We start from the raw sequence: 15054 nt of genomic DNA, 5'->3' as shown, positions 1-15054 counted from the left end.
TTTTCCAAGCTCTAGTTTGACTCTAGTAGGGCGTTTTTTTAAAATGTATTTTTATATGAAATATAATTACATAGCTTTCACGGTTTTGAATGCTAATGTAATAAAGTGAGAAGCCTTAGATAACAGGTTCATTCCTTCTATCACTTGGACAGAGTGTACTTGGTAAGTGCTGCAATGGACCAGCTGCCTGAGTGGGAGGCTGAGACACTCTAAATGCACAGCTTTCCAAGAAAACACACAACAGAGATGTCTTAATTTTCAGTGTAATTGTGTAAAATGTCTGAGCTGCGATACTGGATCCTTCCGTTTCTCCTGTGTTGGGGGGACTGGGATCTAGAGTGTGTGTTCTCCGTGGTTGCAGTCACAGGCATGACTGTCCGAGAGATCGTGGTGGTGTAATATTTATTGCAGCATTCTGCTGCTGTGTCCAGACATTGCCTTTCATCTCCTTGTGTGGATCCTCTCTTTTAATGTGAGCTGATGAGTCAAAAGTTGGAATATTAAAGGAAGGCATTGCATCACTGCTAATAAATCCAACTTTGCTCAGATTAAGTTTAGAGTTTAATATTAGTTGTTTGGGGTTTTTGTTTTTTTTTTTGTTTGTTTGTTTGTTTTTCATCTTCAGTAAATAATGGTAGTATTGCTCTCTTAAAACAGAAGTCTTCTTTTTAGGTGAGACCCTTGATTCATTTAAAAGTGGGTTTGTTGTACTTCCATGGAGGCTGTGGTTGGCTAACACTGGAGGAGCAAGAGGCTGGAGGAATCTCTGGTGTATTGCATTACAAATAGTGTTGATCATGGTTCCCTAGGATGACAAAGGTAGAATTGGCTTGTTTTGATTTTTGTAGTCAAAGCTGATTGTAACCTCTAAAGTTTTTGGTTTGCTTAAGGATTGAATGACTCATTGGAGAAGAAGAGGCTTCCGTATCGTTTCATATACTACAACCCAGCCAAAGGAGCCTATGTCTCACGTGTTATCAATTAGTACGTGTTTGATTTTAGTATGGAGGTGGAGGAGGCAGTTCCTTGGCATCGTCTGTAGTTCTGTGGATGTTAGTCATGAAGTTTGTTGCACTTTGTGAAGCTGGATGCCTGGTGGGTAGGCTGCAGGATTTGGAGCTAGAAATTCCTGAGTAACAATATTATCTTGTGGTTGATTCAGTCTGTTAACGGTATGCTTGTTTGTTGTTCTTCCTAATGTTGAAGTTGTTAATTTTCTTAATTAGAATTATTCCCTTTGTAACATTATGCATCAGTGATCAATGTAATGACTAGGGAAGTGCACAGTTATCTGTACCTCTGACATTTATTTGATTTGATTTCAAACTTGAAACCTAGCTAGATGAATATGCATATGCAAATATAGCTCCTCAGTTTGGATCTGTAAGCTTCTTTGTGGTTTATGGCACAGGTAATGCTGAGAAATACAAAAGTAAATGTTAAAGTGGCAGAGCATCAGTTCCTAGAGTTTTGCCGTGGTGGTTTGCATTCAAATGTTTCAGTGAGGTAAATCTGGCTAATTTCTTTGTTATGAGTGAAGATGCAAAGAGCTACTGATTAATCCTGGTTTTGGTTTCTGGTTTGGTGTTTTTTTTTTTGGTGAGGGATATAAGTATATTTGCTGCTACTGTGTGGGCACAATGAACACAGGCATGTTAACCTTTCTCAGTGTGTGAGAGGATATTGTAGTAGTTGAGGCAGTAGTAAAATTTGTGGGAATCTATATTCAGATAATTTAGACTCTCTAAGAAATATTGCCTCCTATACGTTGCAGTAACTTTCTTGGATTGCTCTGTTTGCTAGTGCTTGGGTATCCTAATACCAGGATGCAGAAGTAATTACTGGTGATCATATTACTGCTGTCCACTACAGGAATTCCTTCATAGCTCATAATGACATTATTATGGGAATAAAGTATCTGGAGCTTGATTTTTCTTTTTTCCTTCAGTGGTTTTATTGAAAAAGACTGTAGGAGAGCATTACATTTGTATGATATTTTATTCTCCAATTATAATCTCATCATTCTCTTCCTGTTTTACTGATGCACCGAAACATTTTTAGGCATTTAGTAGGGCTTTATTCCTCTCCCTTACCTAGATACTGAGTGGGTGATTTAAATTACGATATTGATAAAGATCTCATTTTGCCTTCACTATTATTTATTTAGCAGGACTTAATTTCTGGACAGATATGATCTTTCCTTGCTTTAACTCACAAAGAAGTAAGAAATTACACACAGAAAAATCATAAATATTCTTACCCATTTGTATAAAACTCTGACCATCAATATGGTGGAAAAACCTGCAGTAAAGTGTTGTTATTGTGTCTGTCAGTCCTTCTCTGTATGAGATACCTGTTGAGCTGTAGTATGGGAGCTCGGTTATAACATTCACTTGCTGCAAAGGTCCATTGGGCAAAACGTAATGAAAACATTGACAATGGAGTGTTTATATGTTAAATATGAACCAGCAGTTGCTAGTCCAGGAGGGAGGAAAGAGAACAAGAACTAGAGCATTTTCTGCAGTCAGAGCAAAGTCATGTGTAGGTAACAACTCAGATGTTGAACATGTCTGAGCTGCACTCAGCCTCACTCCCAGTATGGATAAGCATAGAACAGGCCTTTGGATTTCATCCTCCACTTCCTCTCTCCTCATCCCCAGGTTTCTGTACCAAATTTCTTATTTAATGAGAAGGTACCTTCTTTTTTTTCTAAATGTTTCAGTGTTCTGACCTTTCCTACGAGAATTCCTTGTTTTCTTAAAAAGAAATTTCAGATGTTGACACTTTCCTCTTGAAAGAGCAGGGAGTTTGTGAATCAGAGGAGCTGATGTTTTTGGAGTTATGATCAAAAGGTTTTAACTGAAATATTGCTATTTGATGGATTCTTGTCCTCTGGAAGGAAAGGTAATTCTGACAAGTGGTCAGCTGCTTGACTGACAAATTGTTAATTAAACTGGAAGCCTGAAATTGCCCATTTTTGGGGTGGATTTTTCAAGAGCCTGAGTTAGGAGGCTGATTTTATGATATTTGTATTATTTAAAACTGTTTGGTATAAAGTCTTGCTCTTTGATAATTTTGTATATTCTGTGCTTCCCATCCTGTTGAATTTCAGGAGCTCAGGGTTTTTGAGGCAGTTTGTTTTTCTGTTATCAGCATGTAAGTCTGAAAGATATTTTAAAATTAAGTAATGTATGTCTGGGAACTTTATGGTAATGTTTTAGTTGAAGGCACTTTTTCATAGCTGTATGTTTGTTCTTAACTGTAAAGAGGGCTGAACAGTGCTTGAGATACTGAAAACTCTCCATGAGCTGCTTGCTTTGGAGCAGTGACATCTGATGTTCTGTCTCTCCAGTTCGGGACCCTTGGAACTTCACTCTGCAAAATCAGCTTTTCCAAAGGAAGTTTTTTTTTCCTCTGGCGAAGTCAGGGTTCCAGAAATGCTGACTCTGTGATGAAACAGCAGTAAAAATAATATAAAGTTTTCCCTCCCTCATTCCTTTAAATGTTTTTCTTTCTACCAAAGTCCTGTATCAACATAATCCAGGGTTCTGAGGTGGAAGGTGTTTATCTGGATTGGGTGTGGGGAGCAATTGGTGAGTAGAGAAACTTTTTGTTTTATTTTCATATAGAAAGACTTCAGTTCTTTTATTTTCTTTATAGAAGTATGCCACTGAACTGAGGTATTTTCAGTCTATCAATAAACTGTAACAGTGGCTCTCAAGTCTCTGTTTTTAAAGATCCAGCTTTTCCAAATTTTCTTAAGGACAGTTTGATTCTTAGGAGTGCAAGTCTGTGCCTGTATCCATGTGCATGTTATAATGAAATATTAGAAAATAATATATAAGGAAACTATATTGGCCCCATTGAGAGGCTTTCTACTTTTTCACAAAAAATAAGATAAAAATCCAAGTCTGCAAATGTTACTTCTTACTATCTGCAAAAACAAGAGCCAGATTTTAGTTTTCTGTTTGTGGCTATACTGTTATTAATGGATGCTGTGAATGGGAATTGCTTCCTGGGTTTACAAGAGTGAAATGAACTCTCTTTTCATCTCTTTTCTCCTGTATAAAGATGCCATTTTGTCTGAATAATGGAATATAGCTCTGAAGTAGTTGAACCAGTTTATTGTATACAAATGTTACTGTGTGCAGTCTCAGGCACGCAGTAAGATCATACAGGAGTTTGCTGTTATGTTCCATGAAAGGTTCTTTAATTAGGCTTTTTGAATTGGTGGCATTTCCTACATGGAATGTTGTGGCTTCATTCCTTAGGAGTGCTGCTTAAACTCTGTCATTCTCTGCAAGGTACTTTAATAGCCTTCATTCATAACATTTTCATTTGTCTGACTGACTAATCCGTCCTTTCTCTTCCCTAATAGTGCCTCAGTGCTTGTATTTCATTTTTATTTTTGTTTTTAAGTGACCTCCAACTAAATAGGAGGCTACTTTAAAGGGAACTGTTACTTTAAGTAAAGAGCCCTGAGCTGACATTCTGTTGCATCACTTGCATTTTTGTTGAAGTCCAATGTCTATGCCACTGAGCAAGGAGAGTAAATAAGTAAAGATGGAGGAGCTGCTTTCCAGTTCATCTCATCATCTTCCTTTTACTTTAGGAAGTGTATACTCCGTTACATGTGTTTAAGTGGATTTTACTGCTCCTCCCACAAGTTTCGGGGGTAGCTGACTGTGGAGGGTGGGCTTCTTGAACTAGCATCCATAAAGTTGGTGAGTTTGCTGTGTAGTTATCTGAGTGTGTGAAATATGGATCAGAGAACTACAGCATGTTTATTTCTATTTCTGGTATTACAGTATCAGGAAAGAATTTGGGAGTACTATTTTTACAATTGGCCTTAAACGGAGACTAAAGGAAACAGCGTGGATTCCAGCCTTCGATGAAGCAACAGGAAGGGAAGCAATGAAGACCATAAACCATGCTGAGTAACATTTCCTCTCTTCTGCTACATCCCCCCAAGGGTGACAAAGTCTTTATTGAGCCTAACAGGATCCCTAATAAAAGCTGCATTCAATCTCTATAAGGAGCCTGCTGAATCACTGAGAAACAAGTTAAGGCATTGGGCTGGAGGGAGCCTCCCACTTATGAGCTTACACAACTTATGCTCTGTGCTCCAAGAATCACCTCTGTTTGCTTTACTAGGCACTTTAAATAACAACTTTAATGCAGAGAAATTCAGATTGTCCAAGAGTCTGTTAAAATCCTTGTCCTGATACCAAGTGAGTGCTTGATTCTGCTGGAGTTTGTTTCCAGCCTTGTTTCTGCTCACAGCACTGAAGAGGGAGAAGCAGCTAAGCAGCATACAAACAGGAAGGTAGCTTTCAACCATGCAGCTTCCTTCCCTGGAGGATTTTGTACCTAATGGTCTTTTTGAATGCCACTGGAATTTAGGAAGCTGTTGCCATATGGTTTAATTGTTGTTTCAAAGGCAGAAATGTATGTCTGTTTCTTCTGAAGTATGTTCTCAGTAATATGGCTGGAACTCTAACAGATCTTTAGAAAATACTAATATTTTGTTTGCCCTGAAAAATATAAACTATGCATCCTGCCAACTGCCTTAGCTTGGAAAAGGTACGGATGCAAAATACCATCGGTCATCGTTTGTGCTTCTGTAGAAGCAGGTTCTTGTGCATGACCCCAGGAATCCTGGGTGGCTTGGTAGCCTGTGTGGGCTGGGTGTGGGGAGCCTCGAGTGAGCCAAGCATATGTTCTTGCAACAGGAATTTAATGTGTTTGGGGTGGATTGAGAGACAGGCTTTGTGCAGCTCTTTGGGACAGGTTTGCATGTGAGAGCAATCTGTCTGGAACTTGCTGACACAGCTGGTTTTACATGCAGCTTTGAAGTGCTGGTGCTGTGGTGCAGGTTTTTGCTCTTTTCTTGTTCCCTGACAGTCCAAAACTCTGGACTGACTGAATAATAGTTGCCAGTCTGCTTTCTTTGAGATCCCTTGTTTCAGGTTCAGGGTGGATGTAGGATATCTATGAAGCCCAGGATCACTGGGATTTGAGAGCATCCCGGAGTCCTGGTCCTGCTGCAGTGAGAAGCTGTCCCATGGCTGGTGCTGGCTGACTGGGGCTGGATGCAGCTGTTTGGGAACTGGGCTGACTCTGCCTGCTGGCATGAAGGACATAACATGACAGGCAGTGCTGAAAGGAGTCTGTGGGGATTTATGGCTTCCTCAGCATCCCTAATACCTGATTACAATTGCTGAGGTTGTCTCTATGTGAGATTAATCAGAATTTGCAACTATGAGGTAATTTCAGAACAATTTATTTTCCTTAGAAATAGACTAGATTTCCTGTTCATTGTATAATAATAATAATGATATGCTACTGGAACACCTGCATGGGGTCACATAAAGTGAAGCATCAGTTTTTTGGTTTGTGTTTTTGAAGGGCAAAGTTGCTTTTGATGCAGTCATTCCATCCTCATTTCAGAGCATCACACTGCTTTTACCTGCTTTTAACACTGCAGGAGGATTTGTCCTGGACCTTGTTGCAGACTTAAAGCATCTGGATGCAGCTCATGTGAATTACAGTTGTGCTCGCTGGAGTTGTTGATTAGGAAACTTTGTGGTCTGAACTCTGTGTTTGAGACCACTGTTGTTCCACTGGAGTCTTAATTCCAAGCTTTGTAAAACTGCTTATTGGATTAAAGACCAGAGATGGGGTGAGAAGAGGGTGAAGCAAAATGAAACGATGCATACTTGCAAATTTTGCTTATCGTTGGTGTTGCTGCGCTGTGGTGCTTGTTCAGAAGCATCCAGATCTTGGTCATATTTTAGAAAGATGCCAATAATGAAATTAAGGGTGATCACCACTTCCTCAGCAGCTCTGAGTTTGGATTATATTCTTGTGATGATTTTTCTGGCTGACTGTACTTACTTCTTTATTTTAAAAAGCTACATCTTAACAATTAAGAAACTAATTTTTCACCACCCTTGCAAAAAAAAAAAGTAGAAGCAAACTACTTTCAAAGAAATGTTTTGGGATAAATGAGTGATGGTGGTAGTTAGCTGGTGGCTTTGCTTTTGTGTGGTGAGCTTTCAGCTTTTATTTTCCCCTCTTATGGGATCTCTGAGAGTTAGCATCTGGCAGGGAAAATGAGAAGTGGTCTGGGTATTCAGGTGGCTCACTTCAAACTATATTGGGATGAGGATGTTACCATAAAAGAATATGTATTTATATAATATGATATTGTTACTAAAATCTCTGTGTTTTATACCACCTTTGGTTTAGCAGCTGGTTAAGCTTTTTGGTGGAAGGATGTGTGTGCTGGAGATGATAAAAACTGGTGCTGAAGGAAGCTGAGGCTGCTGGTGGCCATGCTTTTGTGATAACGGCGTCATCTGCAGAGCCATCCCTTGGTTTCTGCACTGCTGCTGAAGTACACGCTGTTTTCTAAAGTGTATTCCGTCATGGGAAGAATTTGAAGACACAGATGTCCTCTGCTTTTTTAAACACATCTGCTGTGAGAACTGGAGGCAAAGAATGATCTGTCCCAGGCAGCTTAGTGCAGGATCACTGCGATCGCAGTGTTCATATTTCCTCTCTATAGTATAGAAAATCTCCTTTCAAACAGGATTAACAACTGCTTGATTATTCTTTGCCCAGTTTCCCACCTTCCCTTGTGTTACTGGAGCTGCAGTTTTAGCTAGGTGGATAGATAATGTGAGTTACTTTCTCCGTAAATAACCTTAGTTAAGGTTGCTTTTTGACAAAGAGCAAAGAATCTGCGTGGGTATAGCATTTGCAGGTAGATCCTGTGGTTCAGTTTCAGCTATTGTTTCAGCTATTGTTTCAGCTGATGAAAAGCTCTGAAGAAAAGATTGCAAAATAAAATCATACTGATCTTGTTCTTCAGTTTACAGCATGTGAAGAAATTGTGTTTCATCAATAATTGTGTCTCGTTTGGATTTTGACAGAAAAAAGTAAGTAAAGGGACTATAAGGAAGGATATGGAAAGGGGCTCTAAAATTCCAGGAAAAGCTTTGTGTTCTGCTGATATGGTGCTGAGTGTTGCCCTTTGGCATCACTTTTTGTAGTGAGTATCTGAAAGTATCTATGAAAATTATCTCTACCCTTTGTACTGAGGTTATGTGCTTGTCCACTGTTTATAACTGCTGTGGTGACATAAATCTGTTTTTAAAAATAGAACTGAAAATTGTATTAGAAGCTGTTGTAAACCTTGAGTTAGAGAAATAAATGCTTTCAGCTCTGTTGGAGGAGGATTTTAGGGAGTGTGGTGCAGCTGGACTTCCGCCTCTGTCCACGAGGTGGCCACAGCCCCTGCCCATCTTTGGCCAGCCTCAGATTAATTGATCCTTGCCAGCCAAAATACAGAATGAGTCTCTAAACATAGCATGTCAAACGTTATTTCAGTGCTATTTTAAGCACTTTGTCTGAAATGAGTTGGAGGTATTGAAGAAAACTTCGCAAACTATGACTGATAAGTAATTTTCATTTTATTGGGACAAGCTGGGATATATACAACACATGTTACTGTATCCTCTCTTGTTAGAATCTGAAGTGGCATGTGAGGGAGAGGAGGAATTCTACCTGGCTGTATCTATTTAAACAAGTAAAAAAGGCTTTTTTCACCAAGACATGGAAGACACATTGGATGGGTACATTCGATGCACTGGCAGAAAGAGGCACCTTGCAGCCCTTCCCAGGAGATTGCTGAGTTAGCTCTTTTCTCAGTGGCACCCAAAATCACCTGCTCTGCATGACTACGAGAGGGGCTTTAAAAGTCAGGTATTTTTAGGGAAAGCATTACAGATCCTGATTTAAAACCACCTACAGAAACTGCTGTGTAGTAGCCAATGAGTAGCCAATGTGTTTAGCTTGTTGATGTGTCACCTGGCTGGGCAGTGAATTACATTAATCATGTAGTTTATTGCATTTATCAACGTTAGAGCAGTAATAGTGGGCAGTATAAGTTAAATGCCTTCTGCTGAGTGAGGGAATAGGAACCTTTGCCTTCCCTTTGCTGTGCTCTGCTCAGCTGTTCCTTCTGCTGCTGCTCATCTCAACAGATGAAGTTGGAGTTGGGGGATGCTTTCCAGATATGTATCCCTTTAAGGAAATGTTTATCTCTAACTGACCAACTGTTTGTTCATCAAGCTCCTTCAGTAGGTCAGTACAGCAGTCCCATGTGCTGCAGGTGGAGTGCAGGAGTCAGTCCAGGCCAAGTGAACTTGCAGAGGGACTGCATTCTGGGGAGTTGTAGAGAATAATTTACAAGTCAGGATGTGCATTTTTCATATGCAGAAGTTAAAAGCTTTGTGATTAAATGGGAACATAAGCTCTTGTTCTGCTTACAGTTTTCTGTAGCTCATAACTACAGAACTGCTTATCTAAAACATGTTCAAGATGTTCTGTTACATCTTAGTCCCAATTATGTAAAAAAATACTGGAAAATGTAGGAAAACTTACATAGACATAATGAGTTATGAAGACTTAAAAAATTCAGCTTTAATTTTAATACCCAGTAATGATTCTCTCCTGGCTACCCAACTTTTACAGTTCTTCTTTTGGCCTGGGAGTCAGATATTGTTAACTACTAAGCTACTGTATGCTCTGAGTATATAGTTGCTGCATTTCTGTGCCTGATGCTTTCAGGTGGAGAAGTTGAAGCTGTTTCCTGCTCAGAAACAGGGAAAGCTCAGTAATGGAGTTGCTGGATACCTGAAATGACCGTTTGGCTACTAGGTGCCCACCTCTGACAGGCTGTGGTGTGTTTGAAGTCTGATCCATAGATAGTGCTCCTGGATATTTCACTCATAAAATCATGTTTGTGGCAGCTTGGAGGATTAAAATGATACTGGACTGTGTGAAATGAGTGCTTTATAAATGTGTTACAAATTCAGGCCTTCTGTTTAATTTTCATAGGATTTGGTAATGACATTTAAAAAAAAATTCAGAGTTTTATTGGTTTTACATGGTCTGCAATTACGTCTGCTCTTTCATTTGATAGAGCAGTCTATATCTGTTATATTGCTAAACATGGACTATGAAGCCAAAGAACTTTTCTGAAGTAAATCCATTGTAAATTCTGAGGCCAGCATTCATACTGATTTATCTTTTGTAAACACTGTATAAATGCAGCACTTGAAAATTCATAACATGCTTTCCAATACCAAGCTGGAGAGACTTCTCTATGGTGTATAATGATTTTGTTGTGCATGTATTTGATTCTAACAGCCCACCTGTTCAGGACAGTAAATTAAGTGATGAATAGCCCTAGTGAGCTGTTCCTTGCCATGTGGTGTGCACCATCAGCACAGATATTTTTGTGACTGAAGAAGATTCTGTCTGGTGAGAAGTTTAAACAGCTGTATCTCCTAATTACAGCTTCTGTGTAAAGGTCAGTTTATAAAGCGAAATAATCTTCATGTTTTAATATTTTTGTTTCTGTGGTTGCTAGTGGATGACACTGATGTGGTGCTGACTAGTGGTAGTAGGAGGGAGAGACCTCTAAAGCTTTATTGTTTTCATCTTTGCCAAAGAGTAATTTTTGATGTTCCCTCTAGACGTGAACTGGGCCAAGCAAGAGAGGCAGTAGAATGGTGAGTTTGTAATTGGCCTGCCAGCTAGGTCTGAGGTGGACATGAAAGAGTTCTTCCTCTCTAAACATAACCCCTTTACTATGAAAAGGTACTCTGGTGGTTCTCTGCACCCTGTATAGTGGCTTAAGTTTTCACTGGTTTTTAAAAAATTTCTTCTTTAAAGAGATCTGAGAAGGTTTCAACAATTTTTGACCTTGGGTGAACAGGCTTGCTCTATTTGTCTTCTTCCACGTGTTGCTTGCTGCTGTATCCATTCCCATAAGTAATATTTACAGAGATATATTTAATAAATCTTTTTTTTTTCAGGTCAGTGTTTATGCATCAGTTGGACTTTTCACTTCCACAGCTCAAGTGTAGACAGGGTTCTTCAAATCTGTGTGTGTCCTGACCTATCTATTAGTCTGGGCTTGTATAATTCTGTGTAATTTACTGCAGAATCTGAAAAGTAACACTGAGTGATTAGATGTGTATGAGGTTGCTTATGTTTGTATTTTTTTTTTTCTCTTTCTGTTTAGGACTTGAATACTATCTGTTCTTTCCTTCATGGACTGGACATACTCTCACATTTCAGAGAACATCAGCTAAGGTGAAGTACTCTGCAGTTAGTGTTTTTTTAGCACACTTACATCTATGACTTTTTGTGGAGATAAGCAGAGCTTTTGTTTGCCCGCTCTTTGAGGTGGCAGAGCATTGGCCTAATCCATTGGTGAGTTAAGTCACTGCAAATAATGTGGCATAGATTCTAAACGAATTAGCTCTTCTAAGAAGGAAGGCAGAGCTTACTACCATTTGCCTACAAAAGACTGTAGACAGTGCCCTGTCTTAACTCCAGATTACAAAAGCTTTTTAATGCTTCAGACATTCAGATGATCTCAGAATCCATAAAATTGAAGGCCAACAAAACATAAAAACTGCTTTGGAAGTATTTTAGTTCCTTCAGTTCTGTTGCTATGGGTAATTCCAATGTGTGGGAGTGATTTAAACATTTAGAGAACATGCTGTATATTATCTGTTTGGATAATGAGGAACACCGTAATAATTTGAATTTTCTGGTTAAGCACATACTTTGTTTAGAACAAAAAAAAAAAAGATTGAATTTGAGGTCTTAGAGCCTGAAAGTGATTTTACTGAAATGTGGTAATGAATGGCTTATGATCTTTGGGGATTAAAATTGAAATTAAACTTCTCTTCCTCTTCCTTCAGAATAATGTCGTCAAGTGCCCGCTATGAGAGGTACAAGGGCAACCAAGTTCTCTTTTGGTGAGTACATAGCATTTGTTGGAGTTGTTCAGCAGAAATGTGAGCAAACTCAATGTTTTGCATGTTGTAATATGTCATTTGCTTTTCAGTCTCTGTCAATAATTGGTTAAAAGCTTTGGCAGAGGTGGTTGTAGCAGTAGTGCAGTGTTGATGTTTGAGAGGTGCCCATGGCTTTTCAGCCCAGCTCCCAGGGACAGCAGAGTGGGGGCAGGGGGGTGTGTGTGTGTCAGTAACACGAGGTGTTACTGAAAGGCAGGCAGTGTCCCCTCTGCAGCCGTGGGAGCCCTGGTGACACTCAGTAGGTGGCACTGTATCCCTGAAGCTGGCACTGCCTGCACGGCTGCTTGTCGAAGCAGCCTGTACTGGAGAGGGATGGAGCTCAAACACCATCTCTTTACATTGCAAAATTTAGTATTTTATCTTACAGTTTTCTAGGTTCTTTCTGGGAGGCAAATATACCTTTATTTTCCTCATATTTTAGTATTGCTTATGGCATATTTATCCCCTAGCTTTCTGTATAAGGCACAGCTTCCAGCGCACCTGAGTCTAAATAAGATTCCACCTGCTAGTTGGTGTGGTGGGTGTGTGTGACACACACCTGCTCCAGTAGCAGGTCAGTATCTGTGTGGGGGGGTTATGTGCTGTCCTGTATTTATAGCTCTTATGTATACTTTCACTGGAATAAAATGTTTCCACTAAAAATTTCATTTTAATAAAGTAAATTTTTAAGCTGACTTAAATGTCAAAACATAAAGTATAAGAAACATTCTTTATGTAGATGTTTTAAAAAAATAATCCTTGTCCAGTTAAAGTTCCCAGGTTCTTACATATCAAACTGGTAGAATGGTATATCATTATTTTACTGCAATAATATTTTGGATAACATATTTCTCAGGTGCTGTAAGGAGAAGTACATATCAGTGATTTCTTTTCTTACAGCTCAGAAACTATTGCAAGATGCTGGTATATCCTGCTTTCTGGATCTGTGCTCATGAAGGATTCAATGTTTTTGCCGCCATGCAGGTATGTAAAATTTTTGAGTTATTGTTGTTATTTGAGGCAAGTTTTTTTAAAATAAATGCTTTCTATGTATTTGTGTTACTGTAATTTTTAAAGAATTTAAAAATAATTTCATAATTTTGTTTTTCTAGAGCTTGATAGTGAAAGAAATGTTCAGCTAATTCAATTTAAATTTTCTCAGACTTTTTCTGCACGTTGAAATTTCTTTGTGAAATACTGCACTCAATCTAGTTTGGCTTTTTAAGTTTATAAGAGAATTTGTCGTCAGCTTATTACCTTGGGGTCTCTTTGAATAATTTGTGCTGTGTGACTGTTCTGGATAGAGTTCCCCGTTGCAAAAATACGACTGCAGATCACATAGCTTCTGCCATTTTGTTGGAGGCTGTATTTGATGGCACATATGATTTTTATGTGAAGCAAGAAGGGGCCAGCAGCATCAGCTGTGGACAGCTTATGGCAGGAGCCTGTCTGTGTCTAGAGGTTGAGGCACAGTGAACACAGACATGCTTTCGCTGAAGCACGTTATTAGACTTGAGCTGAACTTGGGCAAGTGATACCCTGAGTACCCAGAGTGATACTCTGCTTGATCTTATACATCACTCAGAAGTTTATTTCACTGTGTTTCATTTGACTCAGCATGAGCTGACCATGAGTGAATAGACTTAATGCTGACTCCAGCTTACACACATTTCCATATACTTGAATTTCATGGTAAGTACTAGTAAGAACATGTAGGATTGAATTTTTCAACTCATTAAACTGTAGGCTGGATATTAAACACTTAATGCTCCTTGAGTGACTGAAGGTCCTTGAGTGAAGTTGTCCAGAGAAGCTGTGGCTGCCCCATCCCTGGAAGTGTTCAAAGCCAGTTTGGACGGGTGTTGTAGTGGCCCTGTCTAGTGGAAGGTCTCCTTGCCTATGGCAGGGGGGTGGAACAAGATGTGCTTTAAGGTCCTTTCCAACCAAAATCATATTATGATGAGTCAATGATAAGTTCAGGAGTACCAGAAGTGAGGACATGGCACACTGTTGTTTGCATAAAAACTCTCTATCATTGTTTTGCGAAACTTGGGGTAAGTCACTTACAAGCACCATTGCTTGTAAGGTTTCTTGTGCCTTAAAAAAAAAGCAAAGTAGGTCTGTTATAGTTAATTCACAAGATTACAGCTAGATTTATTATGGATAATGCGGTAAAATAGCTGCTAGATGGTGAAAGGATGGAGCTGCTGGCAGATTACAGCTTACAAGGGGTGGTTCCTGGGATGTTCTGTCTCCTTAGGTGGTGAGATCATGTAGAAAGGAAAAGAATGCACTCCTGATGGATATCTAGGGTGTTCAGCTCACACCATTTCATTTGAAATACATTCGTGTTCATGCATTAAATATAATGATTTTTATTTTTTCTTCAGTAGAGTGGGATAAACTTCAGTTACTTTCCATGGTCGGAATACCTTATCTGTCACATTTCTAGCTGGGGGAGCTGCAGTCACCAGACACAGGCTGATTTCAAATGAAATAGTGCCTTGGATAAGTTAGTAGTAGTCTTTCATAATCGTAATTAGCAGCATTTTAATTACATTTGAAGTAATACTTAATGTCACTTGTTATTCTTTGTCCCCAACCAAATTCCGGATTATGTGAGTCATTCTGAAAGGAGGCTTAACTACACAACTGTAAGACAGGACAATATTGCCTTCATTCTCATTGCCTCAGGTATTACAGAGCTATCCTGTATCACGGGAAACAAAGATAAGAACTTGTTGCCATGTTCTCTCTGGCTCATGAGCATATGATCCTAGACCTGTAATATGTTCATGAAATAAACTTTATGGGAGAGTATGCTGTGTGGGATATTGCTTTGTCTGTCTTTTTTTTTTCATAGCAGGAAAGTAGTGGACAAGAGTAGGGAATGAAATGAAAACCACGTTTTTGAGGTATTCTGAGGCTGCTGAAGGGAATGGAAACACTTCTCCACCACCTGGGTTTCTGATAGGCTTAGTGTTGCCCAGACATGGCATCAGATAAATCTTACCTGTTTGTCTTGTTGAATATGGTATAAATATATCAATGTGTGAGCAGATGTGGGTGAGGTTAGAGACAGGTGTGTTCTGCACAGGAGTGATGCAGGAGACTAATGATGGCATTGAGTTGGCTGGCAGGTAAATGAAAGAGGACCAAAATAGAATCCTTA

General features: G+C 39.2%; 1 protein-coding gene across 10 annotated transcripts in view; it reads left to right on the top strand.

The window, feature by feature from the left end:
* Positions 1-15054, top strand: part of RAPGEF6 (Rap guanine nucleotide exchange factor 6) — a 129780-nt gene that overhangs the window by 18205 nt on the left and 96521 nt on the right. For 8 of the 10 annotated variants that reach the window (XM_069028716.1, XM_069028713.1, XM_069028712.1 and 5 more), the window contains exons 2-4: positions 11099-11169; positions 11787-11843; positions 12783-12866. In XM_069028716.1, coding sequence (XP_068884817.1) covers positions 11791-11843; positions 12783-12866 — 137 coding nt within the window. In that variant the 5' untranslated portion in view covers positions 11099-11169; positions 11787-11790. Of the gene's footprint in view, positions 1-7876; positions 7944-10498; positions 10584-11098; positions 11170-11786; positions 11844-12782; positions 12867-15054 lie in introns of those variants that run through there. The other 2 variants (XM_069028714.1, XM_069028715.1) reach the window with 2 other exon arrangements.

This window comes from Aphelocoma coerulescens, chromosome 13, assembly GCF_041296385.1.
Source record: "Aphelocoma coerulescens isolate FSJ_1873_10779 chromosome 13, UR_Acoe_1.0, whole genome shotgun sequence".
Lineage (NCBI taxonomy): Eukaryota > Metazoa > Chordata > Aves > Passeriformes > Corvidae > Aphelocoma > Aphelocoma coerulescens.
The sequence above is the reverse complement of the archived record's forward strand: the minus strand, read 5'-3'. Positions and strand labels throughout refer to the sequence as shown.